The 20,347-nt window shown below is 35.4% G+C and overlaps 1 protein-coding gene across 1 annotated transcript; it reads left to right on the forward strand.

The window, feature by feature from the left end:
• The first annotated feature begins 3,129 nt into the window (after positions 1–3,129).
• Positions 3,130–3,483, forward strand: LOC132601369 (uncharacterized). The gene has a single exon (XM_060314465.1). The coding sequence runs from the start codon at positions 3,130–3,132 to the stop codon at positions 3,481–3,483; it is 354 nt and encodes a 117-aa protein (XP_060170448.1).
• Positions 3,484–20,347: the final 16,864 nt, after the last annotated feature.

Raw genomic sequence — 20,347 nt, forward strand, 5'->3', positions numbered from 1 at the left:
AAAATAAAGGTTGAGCAAAACTTCTTTTTTTCGTAGCTGTTATTTATATAATATCATCTAAGGAATTGAGAGATTTTAATGCTTTTATTCTTTATTATTCTTCCCCTCCTTGGGATAATTGCGATTTTGGACTGCTCAAAAGAATAATAACTAGCAAATACATACATTTTGTAAATTAAGTATAAATATATATACTGTATACATGAAATATACATATAATACATATAAATTACAGATAATATACATAATCATAAATTTATACATTTTGGCTAGAGCCCGTAATTAATTTCAGCCAAAGGACCAAAATTGAGAAAATCTCATTATTCTTTCTACAAAGTTGTTACATGATTAATTATAAAAGCAGTAGAAGGTTTTTAAGCGATGGATATCTTCATCACATGCTTAATATAATAACATGGAAAGTAGAAAAAACACTTGCTATGGCTATTCAAATTGAACTAATAATATAAGATTTTTTACACCCCAAGTATATATGACTTGTCTCAAAAAGAAAATTGACCGTATTTTAGAACATCCAAAAAAGTACACCACAAATTAAAAGTGAGATAGGAGAAGTATATTTTAGGCCCCGTTTGGACACATATGATTTGAAATTATGATATGAAATCAGATTGATTTGAAGTTAAAGTTTTGTTTGGACATGCAGTTTGGATTTTGTAAGTAAGGGTTTTTTCGCATAAACCTGAAAACCCACAAGTTGTGAAAACTATCAAAACTTCCTTAACTCTTATACAATCATGCCACATGAGTAAACCATAGTTCATAACAAAGTTAATACGCTACCAAAAGGTCTTTCTAAATATTACATAAGCCTGTCAATTGGGCCGGGTCGGCCCGGGATCGGCCCACCTAACCCGGCCCCCCAACCCGGTAAGAGGGTGGTGGGCTGGGCTAGTGGAAAAAATTAGGGGGCTAGGCCGGACATGCCATTTAGCCCGGTAGCCTGGCCCACCAACAGCCCGAGTGCTGGCCCACCGGGGGCCCGACCCGGCCCGGCCAGACCCGTCCCACTTCGAATTAATTTTTTTCTTAAAAAAAATATTTATTTAAGTGGTATATTTTTATATATATTGTATATGTTAATGGTATATTTGTGTATATCTTGAATATGTTATTGGAATGAAGACTCTCAACGGCTATTTAAGTGCTAAAAATTATAAAAACTTGAGAATGTGATACAAGACTAAATAAGTAATTTAAAATAAAACTTCAAACTTAAATTAATAACATTGTAAATTCAAAACATACAAACTTGAACGGTTAACTTATTACAAATGAAAACTTCAAAACGCTAGCATCGATGGAGAAATTTAAAGAAGAGATAAACTTCAAAGTTCAATTTTGTGCCTTTTGTCCAAGAGCCTACGTAACGGACCGGTACCCCAAAAAATCAGTTCGGACTTATGGAGATATATTTGACCACAATGTTGACATTTAACATGTTCCTCATCCACTCGCTTAAAATGCAACCACACCGGACTTGAAATTGATGTTCGGACGGGAGGAGGAGGTAGAGGATTATCATTATCCATTAAATTTAAATTTTAAAATTTGAACTTGGAAGTTGGAAGAGAGAGAGAGAGAGAGATTTAGATGAGTAGGAAATTTAGGGAAAGAGGAGAGTAGGGAATTGCGAGACAATATAGAGAAGAATGAATGGTATTTATAGATTGAAAATAGGGCCAAAGTATAATTTAAGGAACTTGATGGTTAAAATAAAGTTGACAACAACTAGATTTTAAAGTATCAAACTTAATAAATTTTAGTATTAGAATTTTTTAAAAAAAAATAATTAAACTCCGCCCGGCCTACTAACTAAAACCTGACCCGACCCACTTAGCCCACTATGTACCCCTACCCGGGTAGGGGGCTACGCCAGACACCTTTTTCCCTCCTCCAACCCAGCCCACTTGACAGGCTTAATATTACAACATCTATTGATCGAACTTTTGTTTTATAAAAAGAAAAATTGGTAAATAATTAGTAAGAGCATATTTGTTACAAATATTATTACCAACTTACAGATCTTTTTATATTATATTATATATATATATATATATATATGGTTGGTAAATATAAATATATTTACCAACTTATGAATTTCTTTTTTACAAAATATAAACTTATGAGTTACGTTTTATATTTAAAAATAAATAAATTGAAATCATGATTCGGAATCTCAAATCCTACTTTTGGAGAATTTGGGATTTGAAATCATGATAAGAAGTAGGAAGTCAAAATTTTGTGCAAATCAAACGTTGATTTGAAACCAAAATATGAAATCATGATTCCAAATAACATGGCAAAAAGCCTACTTAAAGTCTCGTATTTCACTCTCTACACATATCCCCACACAAATTTAATGAAAATCACTTGAAAGCGTGCTCTTCTCAGCATATGAATTTCATATCAAAATCCTTTTTAAAAGTGCAATAATTGTTAGGAGTCTTTACTATTTAGAGTTTTTTACTGTTTAGTTTTAGTATTCAGTTAATAAAAGTCCTAATCTTATGGGATTCCTCGTCTGTTTAAGTCGTTCAGGTCATTCGAGTTTGTTGGATTCAAGAAACTTAGTTTTAGCTTGAGTTAGTTATGTAAGTCTACATAGCCTAGTTTGTTTCAATAAAAAATTATCCAGCTTTTCTCTCATATACTAGATTGCAGTTTTTCTTCATTCTTAACATTTGGTATCCGAGCCCTATTACAGGGTTAGAAGCAGTAGTCTTCGAGGTATTTTTTCATAGTTCCAACACGACAACAAAAATTTCCTTTGTACAACCAGCAGTACCAAAGTTTGATAGATACTATGACCATTGGGCGATGCTCATGGAGAATTTCCTGCGATCAAAGGAATATTGGCGCCTGGTGGAGAATGGAATTCGTGCAGCAGCAGAAGGCATGACAGATGCGTAAAAGAAGAACGTTGATGATCAAAAGTTGAAAGACTTGAAAGCAAAGAACTATCTGTTTTGGCATTAGACCATCCAGTCCTAGAAACTATTCTAAAAAAGGATACGGCAAAGGACATATGAGACTTTATGAGCAGAAATATCAGGGTAATAGCGTGCACAATTGCACTCTCTTCGCAAAGAGTTTGAAACTCTTCACATGAGGGCCGAGGAAACAGTGAATGAATATTTTGATCGAACTCTTGCCATTGCTAATAAGTTAAAAGCAAATGGGGAGGACAAAGGAGATATAGGGGTTGTGGAGAAGATCTTTAAATCCATGACTTCCAAGTTTAATTATGTCGTTTGTTCCATTGAGAAGTCCAAGGATATGAGCACATTGACCATTGATGAACTGCAAAGAAGTCTGCTTGTGCATGAACAACAAATGAGCCCTTTAATTGAGGATGAACATGCCTTAAAGATTTCCCATGGAGAACTTTCTGGTGGAACGGGTCGAGGCTTTGGAAGAGGAGGTCGTGGAAGAGAAGAGGCAGATTTGACAAAGCTATAGTAGAGTTTTACAACTATCACAAGCTTGGGAATTTTCAATGGGAAAGTCCGCAAAAGGAAAAATAAGCAAATTATGTAAAAACTCAAGAAGAGATGTTGTTGATGGTGTATGTTGATAATGCTGACAAACAGGATACATGGTATCTTAACTCAGGATGCAGCAATCACATGTAAGGAAATAAGGAATATTTTTTCCACTTTGATGAAAGCTTTAAAGATTCTGTGAAGTTGGGTAACAATTCAAACTTGAGTGTCGCAGGAAAGGGCAGTATAAGGCTTCAGGTGAAGGAAACAATACAAGTCATCACAAGTGTGTTTTACGTCCCAGATTTGAAAAATAATTTGCTGAGTATTAGGCAGCTACAGGAAAAAAGGCTTTCCATTTTGTTTCAACGTGACCAATGTAAGGTGTATCATCCTGACAAAGGCTTAATTATGAAGACAACGATGGCTTCAAACGGATGTTTGTTGTCCATGGTATATCTCAGCTCATATCATCTGCTTGTTTCAATACCATCACAGAAGATATGGTGCAACTCTGGCACTGTCGGTATGGACACTTGAGCTTCTTCAACAAAAGGGATAGTGCACGGTTTACCGCAACTCAATTCTCCTTTGAAGCTATACAAAGACTGTTTGGTGGGAAAGCAACAACATGATCCATTTCCAAAGAAGAGTAATTGGAGAGCTTCATAGATACTGCAACTAATACATGCTGATATTTGTGGTCCGATCAAGCCCATCTCTAACAGCAACAAAAGGTATTTGCTTAGTTTCATTGATGATTCTAGCAGAAAGTTATGGGTTTATTTTTTGACCGAGAAGTCTGAAGCCTTTGCTATTTTCAAAAAGTTTAAGACTCACATAGAAAAGGACACAAGTTCTTTTATTAGGGGCTTTCATACAAGAATTCTCTAATTTTTGTGATGAGAATGGAATAAAAAGACAATTAACAGCTGCTTACACACCGCAACAAAATGGGGTCGCGGAGTGGAAAAATAGAACCATTATGAATATGGTTAGTAGCATGCTCTTAGAGAAGAAAATTCCCAAGACTTTCTGGCCCGAGGCAGTAAAATGGACAGTCCATGTCTTGAATTGAAGTCCCATATTGACAGTAAAAAATAAGACGCCAGACGAAGCATGGAGTGAAGTCAAACCCTTAGTTGAGTGCTTTAGAGTTTTTGGCTGCATTCCTCATGTTCATGTGCCTAATCTGTCATGCCCCGAACCATGGCCTGGGAGTAACACGACACTCGGGCCTTGCTTGCATGTGTCCGAGCGAACCTCATGGCTTGCTTGTCAACATGGGCATCAAAACAACATAATCTATATGATGCAATTTAAATGAATCAAGGAAATGTAATTTGCGGAATAAAGTCTTGAAATTTTCTCATAGCATGAAATATCATGAAAACATAATAGTCTGCAAACATGAAAGCACAACTGACTCTGTGAACTAACATCTGTCTATGAAACCTCTAAAACATGTCTGAATACTAACTATCAGGACATGGCCCTGGACTACCATAAACTGAATACTAATGCAGACTCTATGTTGAACCCCGAGAGGAGTGGGGCTCACCAATAAGCTAATAACTGAAGTGATCCTACTGTGCAGATGTATGCTCCTGAAAATCGGTAGCTGCACCGTGAAGTGCAGGCCCCGGGCAAAAGGGACGTTAGTACATGGTGAATAGTACTAGTATGTTAAACCTGCTGAAATGAAGAACATGGCACAATATAGGTATAGGACATGAACTGAAACTGAATGTAACTTGGACATGAGCATAAAACGTGAGTAAAGTCTGAAAATAGTAAATCAATGGAAATACATGTATGTAAAACTGCTTGTAACGTGGGGAATGCTATAGTATAACCGACAACATGGTCTGGTACTTGCGTCCTACCAGCAGAACACTCACAACCTTGCCAGGGATATGAGATTTAAGTAATAATAAGCATGTAAGGATCCAAACTGCATAATGAAGGTGTTGCCTCCTTACTGACAACCCTTATCCTACGGTGGCAACGTAGTTTCAGGCTATCTGAGCCTTCTCGGTTAACTAAGCAATTCCCAAAAACATGAACCTGATATAGTTGGCTAAGAAGCCCATGATTTTCGTGAAATAACTTGTAAATAACTTGTAATCATAATTTCATGAAATAACTTGTAAACATGGTTTCATGAAATATCTTGTAATATGGTTTCATGAGATAACTTGTCATAGTTTTGCAAACATGTTCTTGATTCATGAGTAATAACAATAGTTCATAATTATATATATATAATTGACTTGAAAACATGCTTGTAACTTGCTACATAAAATCATAAAGTTTCATATAAACATAATGAGAATACATGAGGAAGAATTCATGATTCATGGATTAAGCTAGGGTTCCTAATAACCGTAATGGAAGATTAGGAATACAATAACGAATATAGATACGAAATTCATGTACATAAATACGGGCTACCAATATGTTGGGTTTAATGCCCTAGGGTTTGAACTTCATGGATATCAAGAAACAGAGCATGGGGAAGAACGTAGAGATTCCCACATGTGGATGGAAGTTCTACATACCTTAATTGCTCCAAAACTTGAATTAAAGACTTGAGCTTTGAAGAAGATTTCCAAAATCTTGAATTCTTGAACCTTGAGATGGGTTTTCTTGAAAACCCTAGTTTAGGAATGATAATTTCTTGTTTAGATTACAAGGATAGGTATTAGAATTGATTTGGAATAATTAGAGTAGGCTTACCTTGGTGTTCTTGATGATGCAAGAGGGTATGAAGTCGTTCTAGGGCTTGAAGGAATGAAAAATAATGATTTGAACTGATATGGATGAATATATACTGTTCTGGAAAAATTCATTTTTCGGCCCAGTTAAATACTGGCCGTATTTCAAAATACGGGCCGTATTTTGAAATACTGGCCGTATTTTGAAATATGGACAGCACTGCCTCCCTTCAGTAAAATGGCCATAACTCTTTGCACAGATGTCCGTTTGACCCCCATAATATACTGTTGGAAAGGTATTTCAAAGATCTACAACTTTCATGAAGGAAGTTTTCCCAAATTCCAAATACATTTTGAAATACGGTCCGTATTTAACCATTTGACATCAAATTGCCAAATTCCAGAATGCTAAAAAATCCTTGGTTTCAGTTTACGATTTGAAATACGGGCCGTATTGTGAAATACGGTCCGTATTTAACCATATGACATTCAACTACCAGTTTACGATTTGATTTACGGCCCGTAAACTGAAATACAGTCACTGTTCATGGGCGTAAACCACCATCTTACAGCTGAAGAGGAAATTTCCAATTCCCACATTCTTTATCTGGTTTTCTAAGTCTAGGATCATGTTCAAAGCTTAGGTTAAAGGTACGGGGTGTTACATAATCATACTAGATCAAAATTGGATAATAAGAGTTTGTGTTGTATTTTGCTGGGAATTAGTGAGGAATTGAAAGCTTATAGACTTTTATGATCCAATTTCACAAAGGATCATTATAAGTAGGGATGTCGTGTTTAAAGAAGATCGAAGTTGGGATTTGGATAAGAAGCATGAAGAAACAATTGTGTGCGATTTGAAATGAGATGAATGTGAAAACGAAGCAGTTAATTCCTATTGCCGCAATACAAGAAGATGATGAATCTTGTTCCGAAGAAATAGAGGAAAATTTGCCTTCTGATCCTTTGTCTGCAGAACATCAATCTTCTGCTGTGGCACAAGGGAGGATTAGGGTACCACCAGTTTGGATGCGAGATTATCAAATAGGCGACGACATATCTGAAGAAGAAAGGGATATGGTTATGTTTGTAGCCATCAATACAAATCCTGTTTACTTTGAAGATGCTGTAAAAAATGAGAAGTGGAGGCAGGCCATGGATGCGAAAATAGAAGCAATAGAAAGAAATGACACATGGGAATTAATGGATTTGCCTAAAGGAGGGAAAAAGATTGGAGTTAAATGGGTTTATAAGACTAAATTTGATGAAAATGGAGAAGTAAACAAATATAAGGCTAGGCTTGCAGTGAAGGGGTATGCCCAACAACATGGGGTTGACTACACAAAAATATTTGCACCTGTGGCGGGTATGGAGACAATTCGATTGGTGATTGTACTTGCAGCACTAAGAGGATGGCCTTTGTATGAGCTAGATGTAAAATCTGCATTTTTACATGGAGAATTACATGATTTTTTTTTTGTGGAACAACGTTGTGCTTATGTGCAAAAGGGAGATGAACAGAAGGTGTATAAGCTAAAGAGGGCACTTTACAGGCTTAAGCAAGCGTCCCGAGCTTGGTACAGTTGCATAGAGGCCTACTTCATGAAGCAAGGTTTTGAGAAGTGTGACTATGAGCATACTTTGTTCATCAAGACGAAGATAAATGGCAGCGTCTTAATTGTAAGTTTATATGTTGATGATCTTATGTTTACTGGCAATAATGAATTAATGTTTGCTGAATTTAAAAGTTCCATGAAGGACTTGGTCTGGAAGTTTCTCAAAGATCAGATGAAATTTTTATCGGTCAAAAGAAGTATGCATTAGAGGTACTGCAAAAGTTTGGAATGGATAAAAGCAATTTTGTCCATAATCCAATTGTTCCAGGATTTAAGCTCATGAAGGATGAGGGTGGAGTCAAGGTGGATAAGACTTACTATAAACAGATTGTGTGGAGCCTCATGTATCTAATGGCTACTCAGCCAGATATGATGTTTGCGGTGAGACTTATTAGTAGGTATATGGAGAATCCTACTGAGCTTCATTTATAAGCAACAAAAAGGGTGTTGAGGTACTTAAAGGGTACAACTGAGTTTGGGATATTTTATAAAAAAGGAGGAGATGATGAACTTGTTGCTTACACGGACAGTGATTATGCGAGAGAATTGGAAGATAGAAATAGCACATCGGCTATGTGTTTTTATTGAGCTCAGGGGCATTATCTTGGTCTTCAAAAAAACAACCAGTAGTGAGTTTATCTACTACAGAGATAGAGTTTATTGCTATTGTTCATATGCATGCCAAGCAGTTTAGTTGAAGAGAGTTTTGGAAAAGCTTGATCCTAGTCAAGGCAAGACATCTGTTGTTCGTTGTGATAATTGTTCTGTAATTAAACTTTCGAAGAATCCAATTATGCAAGGTCGTAGCAAGCACATAGATGTACGTTTTCACTTCATGCGAGAACTAACAAAGGAGGGCACCGTGGAACTTGTTTATTGTGCTACACAGGAACAATTGGCTGATGTGATGACTAAACCTCTCAAGCTGGATGCTTTTTTGAAGTTGCGAGAACTTTTGGGAGTTTGCTTCAAGTCTAATGTAAACTGAATGCTCATATATTTAGTTTAAGAGAGGAATTGTTAGGAGTCTTTTTACTGTTTAACTTTAGTATTCAGTTAATAAAAGTCTATGTCTTATGGGATTCCTCATCTATTTATGTCCTTCAGGTCATTAGAGTTTGTTGGACTCAGAAAACTTAATTTTAGACTGAGTTAGTTATGTAAGGCTATATATAGCCTAGTTTGTTCAATAAAAATTATCCATCTCTTCTCTCATATACTATATCGCAGTTTTTTTTTTTTTTTTTTCATTCTTAACAATAACTACCACTAATTGCACTCGGTAAGAAATGGAAGAAAAGCACCAGCCTCAAACGCTAACTACTTTGACATATTGATGCAAACAAATAGAACATCCCATGAAATATATATATGCAAACTGCAAAGTACGCATTAATATAGGATAGAAAGTAAGATTTCAGGGGCTAAAAGATCTTATTTTTTCCAAAAAAGATTTATTGTAAAAAAATGATGTGTTTGGCCAAGCTTATAGGAGAAAATAATTAGTGTTTTAAGGAGTAGCAAATTGTTTTTAAAATCTTGGTCAAATACTAATTGGTGCTCAAAAATATATTTCAAAGTAATTAGCCAAACACAAATTGTTTCTTACCAAAAGTACTTTTTTTGAAAAGCACTTTTGAAAAAAATACTTTTCAAAATAAGATTGATTTACAAAGTTGGCTAAACATGCTATTAGAATCCTCCAATTCATTTCATATATATTCATTTCATATATAGATCGAATTGTTAATATTAGGTTGACACGACTAAATTCTTGCGAATGTCACAATAATATGGATTGGTAGAAGAAAAGAAAGATAAGTTACTCAAATGGTGTTGACTTGAAATTGGTTGGGTCATGTGGCTTTTCCTTTTCGCTTGACAAACAAAGCATGGAAATCTTATTTTGACTACTAGATATTGTTTATTATTTCCTTAGGGAAAACAAGTCCTTCTGAAATCAGATAAATTTGCTGACGAAACACTACGAACAGGGTACAGTACCCATGCAGCTGTAGACTTTGACTGACGAGAATTGTTTATGTCAACATACATATCTTAAAATGTGTTGTATGCATATATAGAAGGAAAAGAAAAAGAAAGGTAGAGAATAAAGGGGAAATTATTGCAAGATTTTCTAAACGGCAAATGAAAATTAAGTTCGAAAGCGACGCAGAGAAGACTTTTCTGGAAAGTAGAAACAAAAAAACCAATACATATATATTAATTAAAAACCTTCACAATTAATTGGTAGGTTTGAGATTTGGGGTCACATAAAAGATAAGTGATATCTATAGCTGCATAGACATTGTCAACCTTGAAATTATGATTATTCATGGTCGAGAGTACTCCTTGCGTCTCCAATTATTTATCATTTTTATTTTATTTTATACGCTCCTTAATTAAGAAATATTAATTAGGCGAAATATTTGACTAAATTTACCATTATTTATGTATAAGTTAAACTTTCTACATTAAATGTTTACTCTACTTATCTGTCATCTCCATTAATGACTAAATTCTACTAAATGTAAAATGGGAAAAAAGTAATTAATTGTGCCCTGAACTTCGCAAACGACAAATAATTTGAGACAATTATTTTTAATAACCACGATAAATAATTTGAGACAGGAGAAGTATTGGCAACTATAATGCACGTGATGCGACCACTTTAATAAAAAGCTACGTCATCTCTGAATCCTAAGAATCATCTCTACGCGCTCTCTACTTTCTCTCTCTAAATTGCCCACCGTAACGCTAATCGAGAAATCAAGATTTTACGATCATGGCTACGGCCACCGAAGGTTGTTCCACCACCCCCTACAATATCATATGCATCAAAACTGCTACCCACAACTAAAGTTACCTCATCGATCACTATACCCATGAAAGAACTCAATTACGTGCATGGAGAACCATCCTTAATTTGGGATGAAGCTGAAGTTAATAACATGATTATTAAGGAGAATCTTCAATTTGCAGTGATTGGAAAATTTTCCTATGGCTGGCCAGATCTAGCACAATTACGCAAGATCATACCATTACAATGTGAGGTTAAAGGTCAATGCACGGTTGTATCGCTCCTAGAAGACTATGTGCATATGCTTTCCAAGCCAGCTTTCTATCTAAAAGCTAGGGAGGGTTATTTTCAGATGCGACCATTGGTATGGGAACCATGGTTCAATCCTGCGGTAGAAACCGCAATAGCTATAGCCTGGATATCTTTCCCGACTCTATCTCCATATTTTTTTGGTGAAAGAATCCCTGTTCTCGATGGCCAAAGCTGTTGGGAAACCATTACATGTTGATATGGCTACAATAAATAAAACTAGACCTAGCTGTGCAAAAGTTAAGTACAAGTAGACCTACTCAGTGAATTCCCAAAGAGAATACAAATCGGGATAAAGAAAGCTAGGACATGAGAGGTAAACACTGTTTGGGTTCCTATTAAATACGATTACAGGCCTAACCATTGCACATAATGTTGTCTTCAAGGGCACAAAGAATCTGAATGTTTCATACTACATGCTAAACTCAAACCAAAGAAGAAGCATAAGAACAAAGAACAAAAGAAAACCCAGATGATAAGAAACATGACAATAATCAGCAACCACCAAACAAAGATCAACCAAAAGGGCAATATCCACACAACAAAGACCAACAAAAAGGACAACAACTGGCCAACAAAGATAAGCAGCAGCACCAAAATAAAGAGCAGCAAAAGGGACAGCAACACACTTATAATTCTAAAAGAAAAATTGGAGGATATCCCAAAGAGAAAAAGGAATGGAATCCGGTAAAACATACACTAGGAAAGGATCAACCTAGTGGTAGTAACAATCAATAGGAAAAGCACAATCCTCAAGTGGAAACTCATAATTCCTATGCAGAGGAAGAGAAAATACAAGAACTTTGTAAGGATACTGGTATAGAAATCAACAAGGAAGTAACCAAGGAAAGGGTTGAGACAATTGAGAACCTTGATAAGGAGCCGGGTAATGAAACACATAAGCAATCACAAATTTGTCTATCCAATGATGCTGAGAACAATCCCAAGACCATCACACAAAAACAAAAGAACAATACAAAGGAGAGGGAATCAGGAACATACCATGATATAGAGGAGGACAAAATTGAAGAAGGAATACCCAAAAAGCAGGATGTAGCACAGGACAAATTTGAAGAAGAAGTACTTTCACAACATGGTCTATCTAATACAAAAACACAACCTGCTGAAGCCAATACCATTAATGTTGATAATACATAAAGCGTATAAGATGTAAAGAATGTAGAAGACAAACAAGATGCAGAGAAACTAGGGGATGGGAATAGTACTAGAAATACAGTGAGAGACAACACTGAGGAAACAATTGAAGATACTGCACCCAATATTACCCCAAGACAGGAGAAAACTCATCATAAGAATTCTCCTGGAGGAACCAGTAATTCTCAGAAATCTTCTTTCAAGGGGATGTCCAAAGATGCAAAACAAAAAGGTGATGATGAAGGGAAAAACAATCTGGAAATCAACATTGAGCATATAACAAAGGATGTTGATCTGTCTTCTAAGAAAATTGGCAATCTCAAAGAAAGCAACTTAAAGATCAAAAGGGGGAAACCGGTTAAGGAAATTACTGGACCTATCAGAATTTTAACTAAGAGACTCATAGTCTCAAAGTATGCCAAACAATGATGAATAAAAGCCTATTTTGGAACATAAGATCTGTCAATTCTCAAGAAGCTTTTGAGAGATTGATTAATCTAAATATGAGGAATCATTATTCTATAATTGATCTGATAGAACCTTTTCAAAATTCATCAGACTTGGATACATATAGAAGAAGGCTTGGTCATCACACAACAATGGCAAATTGCTCTAACAAAATCTGGTCATTTTTATCTGAGGATGTGCAAGGGACTTGTCACAACTCAACCCGCCATGACTGGTACCCACACTAACTCCTAGTGGGCGAACCCAAGACGTAAGCCATCTACTCATTCAAGCCCATTTTTATATTAATCAATTCAATCAGTTATTACCCATTCAAGCACAAGATAAATCAAAATTTAGTCATGCCATAAAATAATGAAGTAAATGCGGAAGTCCTAACTATTACAACCCCAAAATCCGAAAGTCACCGTACAAGGACTCTAATCCAAAACATGTCTACGGAATGTTAGTTGTCTAGATAAATAACCAACAATGTCTGGAATGAAAATAGACATCAAAAAAGAAGATCTTCGGGCGGCCTGGCATGGAAAGAAGCTCACCCTAAATCTGTCAGCAAACTGCCTCAACGCTAGATATGAGGTTGGGTGGCAGTCTCTGGATCACAATCTGCACTTAAAAGAATGCAACAAGGTAGTATCAGTACAAACACTACGTACCGGTAGATATCATAGGCCGACTAAGATTAGTACCATGCATACATTACAAAATCAATAAAATAGACAAGCCAGTCAATAACACATAATCAAATAACCCAACAGCAAGTCAACCAAGGATATTAACAATCAAGTCACCCAATGATGTCAACAGTCAGATCAACAGAAGCAAATGACAGAAATAAGTCTACCCCCAGTAACCATGTACACGCTGTACACACATGCTAATTGATGTCGTTTCTCAGTAGTCATGACCTGCAGGAGACCCATGGTGTCCATGTACCACTCGTTCCGGACTCACTCCTCGGACCCGAGCTCACAACTAGGTCACATCCTCACCCCCAGTCAAATGTGCTTGTTCATATCTAGGCCTCATCGTCACCCCCGATCAAATGAGCCTTTTCATATATATATATATATATATATATCCGTATCTAGTGTCACATTATTTTCAATAGTCAAATTATCATTTGTATCTCAATTCCACCAAGAAGATCATATTAACTTCTCATCACAACATCATCAACCTGTAAGTTCCAATACAATAAATAGTGGCACGAAGCCCACATAATCACTCAATCAATAACATATAGGAATCTCAACCACACACATCATGTTTGAAGACTAGACATGCTTTCTCCTATCAATGTCACAACGCAAACAATCAACTAATCAAAGTACAATCAACTAATAAAGTCTAACTCAAGTAGACCATAACCTACCTCAAATGTAGAGCTGGGACAATGCAGATTACTCCGCTACGGCCTTTCCCTTCCGTAAATCCTTAGAACGCTCAAAATCTAGCAATTAGAATGCTAAATAAGTCACAATCACTCTAGTCACAAAATCAATTCAAAGAACACCCTTCCCTTTAGACCCATTCCAATGGGTGAAAGATTTCTTGGTGTAAATTAGCCTAACATTGGCCTTAGCAACCACCAATTATCAATCTATAAGCTCATTTAATCAAAACATCTATTACAAGCAGATTCCATGGTCAAGCTACCATTTTTATGTAACCCTAAGTCTCAATTCACTTAGTTCATGTCTCTAATGGTTTAATTCTTGATTAAAAGGTGATGACCCAAGCCATTAGATGATAAACACACAATAACAATCATAACCCATCAACTATTGAAAGTCTATTAAGTTCTAGGGTTACTATTTATAATTCACCATTGTAGACCTATAAAAGGAATGATAATCATGAAGATGATAGCGTAATGATGGAAAGGATGGTTGAGACTTACCTCTCAAGGATATTCTTGCCCTAGCTTGAATTTCGCCATAGGTGCTTGTAGGGAACTGTTTTGGAATTTCACCATACAAACTCACCCGTGGCCTCAGAATTCCCAACGGAGTTCTAAATTCCTACGTCAACCCCAATGGACTAAACACAAACAAACAATAATCACAACACAAGCCAAGTTTTCAGTTCTTAGTCTTATACAATTGAGTTTCTATTAGCTCGTTCTACCCTTGGGAAGCTTCTATTTGGTAGGGTGATCCTATATTTCCCATAACGATCGGGAGGGTCATTACAGGACTATAATTTGTGACCAACTATCAATCTACAAGGTCATTTAATCAAAACATCTATTACAAGCAGATTTCACAGTCAAGCTACAATTTTTATTAAACCCTAAGTCTCAATTCACTTAGTTCATCTCTCTAATGGTTCAATTCTTGATTAAAAGGTGATGACCCAGACCTTTAGATGATAAACAAACAATAACAATCATAACCACATTATTTAGTAGCTACAGTGATTTTGTAAATTACTATTTATAGCTATACATCAAGCCGCCGTGGCTGGAGTGGTTATTGGGTGTGGGCTCTGCCCCTCCAGCCAACCACATTATTTTTCTTACAGATTTTTCCTAGCTTCTTCTCCTTGTATTTTGAGTGTATTTGAGTGTATTTCGTCATATGTATTTGGCCTGAGTGTACTTCGTCCTATGTATTTGGCTAATATTGTATCTCATATTACATAATACATTCAGATGCAAGACCAGATGCCAAATACATATGAGATAATAAACATATGAGCCAAATACCTATGAGATACATTCAAATACATAATGTAGCTATGTATTGTAAATATGAACAGTGTGTTCAAATACACTGAAATACATAAGGTAGTTATGGATGGTTAATTGCTCCTAATAGGTAGTTATTTAGGTAAATTGCCCAAAAATTTATAGATAAGCCCACTTCAAGGGGGACCGCAAAATTTCTTATTGATCAACTAGTCTTCGATTACGCGCGTTGGGCATCTATCTTGTATTAATGGGCATCAAATTTTTAAAATAAAGAAGTATGATTGAATTATAAAATAGCAATTACAAAAAGTGTAAGTTTTTAAAAAATGATGAATGTTTGATCTGATATAATTCATTTGCTAATATCTCTTGTGTCTTTTTTTTTTCACCCAATACCTGGTACTCATTTGAACCCCCGACTAATTCGGTGCGCTGCGTGAGAGCCATTTAAGGGGAAATACTCGCTAAGAGACATAATCTCTTATGTCTCTTTAATATAAATATTCTTTGTCATAAAATCAGAAACTCATATTTATTGGTTATCTTTATCGCGTAACTGCTGTGAAAAATTGTATGCTTCAGGCCTTCATGAGTCACGTGTGAAGGAAATTAGGAGAATGTTTCGTTCATAAATTTTTAGTGATTTTTTTGACAAAAATGAGCTTATTGACTCTTGTTTAGTGTACTTTTATGGAAATTATAGTTATATTACTCGGTTCAAATACATTAAAGATCTATATAAGGTAAAATTAAATGATCTTAATGTCCAGATGTTAGGACTTCCTGTATTGTTCAGAATAAGGAAAGTGTACTACGAGATATGTCTTACAAATGTGATTTATTTATATATTTGGTCTATGTAATACATTTTCCTTGTTTGATAAGTTTATGGAAGTTGTATTTTTTGCTTAATCGGGAAACTATTTGAGCTCATATAACGATGTTTTCGATGTGCTTATCCAGGACCAGGAGTCGTCATGTCTTCTACGATTAGTTGAGTTAGGAAAATACATAGACTTTGTCTTGGTTTATTATGTGTATTAATCTTGATGCTACATGGACTGCATATTGACTCATACTTCCTTGTTAAGTTGTAAGGTTTCAAATTTGAGGATGAATCTTTATTCAAGATAGAGAAAATGATCACTCTTGAAGGGCTGTCTTTAATATGGAAGCTTGTCCACATGTTTTAAGAGCTTAAGGAGTCTGAATAGATCAACCCAAGAATATTTGAAGGTGCGTGATAGGTTAAAGTAAATATTCAAGTGAAGGACTTATTTGCAAGATGCCTAGAATTGCAAGATTGGGCTCTAATGGTGCTCACTTCTCTCTAGCCATATTTTCTCTAAGCAATTAGGTATTATAAGTACAAATAGTAACGTTTAAGGTTAATTTCCTTATATATTTGTTACGAATATTGATTAGTAATGTGATTTATAGCCTGTTTGGCCAAACTTATTTTTTCCAATAAGTGTTTATTTAAAAAAGGTGAGGTGTTTGGTCAATCTTTTGGGAGAAAATAAGTGGTTATGGGGAGATCCAGAAGCAGTTTTTCAAGAGTTAAAAAAATAGCTTTTGCCAAAAAACATTTTTTTTGGAAAACACTTTTAAGAAAAATACACTTAGAAACATTTTTTGAAAGCTTGGTCAAACACGAAATGTTGCTCAAAAGTGTTTTTTAAATTAATGGGCCAAACACAAACTGCTTTTCGTCAAAAGTACTTTTTGGAAAAACACTTTTTAAAATAAGCTAATTTTAGAAGTTTGGCCAAACATGCTATTAGAGTTGTAAGAGCTTTGATGGTGAAACTCTTATGTTGCTTTTACACTCGTCCTTGGATTTTTAAGAGGAAGCATATTCCTCTTGAAGAATTTATTAGCTTATTTGAATGAATATTTAAGCTTTTAACAACAAAAAAAATTAAGTAGTATTTTCTATTTATTAATTTTAATAAGGATAGACTTTAACATTCAAATATTGAGAAAACAAACAATCTTAATTATTTAGTATTCGGATTTTAATATATACAACATTTTTATATTTAGATGTACATTCAGATTTATACGTCTTAATCTTGAATCACAATATTTGAACGTATATTCAAATTTAAACGTCTTAACCTTAATAAAAATAAATGGAATCTATATGTCTTTCTTAAGAGATGTATAAAAACTTTAAAAGACAGATAAGATGGGTGGTAGTGGTAGTACTGCCTTGTATTTTGAACTTAGCATACAATTCCATTCCTGATATGTTTGTTTCAGTATAATTTTAACATCAATCTAGCTTGATTCGTATTTTCTTAAATATAATTTATTGCTCTTTTCAAAGAGAGAAAGAAAACTAATAAAACAAAAGAACAAGATCCACATTGTGCGGACATAATTTGACTTAGATTACTACTATATATTATGTTTAAGATTGCATTGATCATGTTCATATTCAGAAATTGTTTTTTTTTTCTTTTTCAAGAAAGATTTCTGCTGCTATTTGATTTTGTTATCTGTTGTAGCCTTAGCAAGTGATTCTACTCATTCTAATATCAGGTTTTCTTAATTCTCTTATTCAAAGATGGCTATTTTTTAGTCCTCTCAATCAAAGCAAGGATTTTGGATGATTTAATTATGCAACAGTTTTAATGTTTACTAATTTTGACATTCTTATCTCCTTATCTCATATTTGAAAGAGGAATCATTGACAGTTCATCACTCCAATAAAAATATTTTCCTATTCAAATTATCAAACTTTTGAAAGTCTTAAGTCTAAACCCTAACTACTTTTGTAGCTTAAGCGATAGATTCTACACTCATTTGACTACCAGGATTTCTAATACCATCTTCTTGATACTATGCAATTTACCTTATATTCAAAGAAGACTAATTTCACAATAACCCTATAATAAATGAAACAATTGATGAATTGACTACGAAACTTTTCAAAATGTTCAATAGTATCAACATTTTGATGTCTTATCTTATCTTCAAGGAGGCTTCATTTTCAATTCATTCACTCCAATGCTCCGACATCTTTTTGCAGCACTCAAAAGTCTCCAAACCCTAGTTTACTGTTTTTTTAGGATTTTCACCAGCACCCCAACAAAGGAAAGTTGGTAAGAGGATTGAGATAACTCAAAATTAGTCGACTTAGAAGTTGATTTCAAATTTGATTTTGACAAATCAAAGAAACTTTAGGAACTTGGATTAGCTGAAGCAAAGAATATAAGGCATTGTGTTGAATTTCATAAATATAAATCGGGTTTCACGAAAAAAAAAAAAACAATATGACTTATGGTACCGGATTCAGGCAGAATGGGAATATACACCTCTGGATGGCCGAATAACCAAGATGCTGGTATCCAATGTCGGCTTGTCCATTAGGCAATTGCCTAAGGCCCCATAAGTATTGGGAGGCCCATATTTTTCTGTACTATTTAATATTTAGTAGTTTTGTAAAGACCCGTTTGGTCGTTTAGGTCCTGTTGATCCTTTTACCCCTGTTGACCCTTTCCCTGGCTACGTTAGAGTGTTTTTTTACCCGTAGGGATGGGTGGTACGATTCCCAAGGTAGTCGGGTGAGTCTCGATGCAATTCAAGGATTTTAGAAGCTTTTAAGATAAGTAAGTGAAAAAATGTTGACTGAGAGTTCACTTTTGAGTAAACGAGTCTTTTGGGATTTTCGTCGATTCCATTAGTTCCGGAGGGTCGATTATAACTTGGTAGAGGGTTTGGTTCGTTTCTCGAGGCACTCAAGGGTGTTTTGGCATCTGGGTTGGGAACCTTGTTTGGGGTTTGAGGGTTGACCGATTCAGGATGACCTCGTTTGGGATTCCAATGGCGCGGATGACTTCGTAATGTGTTTGTATTGTGGGTTGCATGGTTGGTTTGTATCCAGGTGGTCTCGGATGAGTTTCGGGTTGAACTTGGTGAAAAAACAGATTTTTCCGGTTTCTGGTGTGCCACATATGTTGTGCGGCCCGCCTATGCAGTCCTTGGTCCGCAAGTGTGAGACTGTGATGTGTTAAGTGAGCCCGCATCTGCGGACATTTCTCCACAGATGCGAGCTCGCCCCTGCGGGAAATTGTCCATAGGTGCGAAATCATTGGAAAATCAGAACCTTAACCCAACACAGTTGGCGAACCAGTTACGTACATAAGCCAGTTTCATTATTTAGAAATAATAATTAAGCGTTTGAAAACTGTCATTAAATTATAATATGAAATCATAAATCTCAATGGTGCGGAGAATACATAAAACCCCGAAGAACTCCCGATGTGAGTCAAGATCTTCTAAAACAAAATAATATACATAAGTTTCAAACTAAATACACTGTCTGGATGAAAATAGAACAGTAGTAAACAAAACAGATTGAGTCCACGGTTCTGCGAACTAGCCAAAGGCAGCTCAATTATGATATCTCCAAATCAAGCTCTATAACCACTCTCGAATATCTCTACCACACGGATCGATACTTGTACAAAAAGTATAGCATGATTACATAAATCCGCGTGCACTCGTAAGTATTATCGATTGAACCCAACAAAGTAATGACTAGAGTTGGTTTCAAAATACCTACTATTTTAACCTATGTAGTTAATACAATATCAAAAGATAATAACAAATAACAGTATAAGGTACAACCAAGAGGAATAACAAATCAATTTATGCACAGATACAACATACAAGAGGATCTGCAAGTGATATGAGTCAATGAATCAAATGCACATGATACTAACTCTCTCCCACCTGTCTCATAATCAGGTGCTCCCTGCAGCACGTGCTCAAGAGCAGGGATCATAGGTATGGATCCATATCCACACACATAACAAACTTACACCCAAGTCCTTAGACTCATCATTTCAAATCTCAATTTTAGGTGGAAATTATAACCGCTAACATCCAACTCTTGGGACACACAGACTCATCAACTATACCCCTGATAGTTAAGTCGCGGGTCACACAGACTCATCCACTAAAATACTCATGGAAATAAATATGAATCACATATGCAATTATTTAAGCATATAAATAGTGCATGGCCAATAGTTTAAACCATTTAATCTGACATACATGAAAACACATAA

This window comes from Lycium barbarum, chromosome 7 (genome assembly GCF_019175385.1).
Source record: "Lycium barbarum isolate Lr01 chromosome 7, ASM1917538v2, whole genome shotgun sequence".
Lineage (NCBI taxonomy): Eukaryota > Viridiplantae > Streptophyta > Magnoliopsida > Solanales > Solanaceae > Lycium > Lycium barbarum.

Excerpts from the sequence above, each read along its gene's own strand:
- LOC132601369 (XM_060314465.1), top strand. The coding sequence starts at position 3,130 with ATGAGGGCCGAGGAAACAGTGAATGAATATTTTGATCGAACTCTTGCC.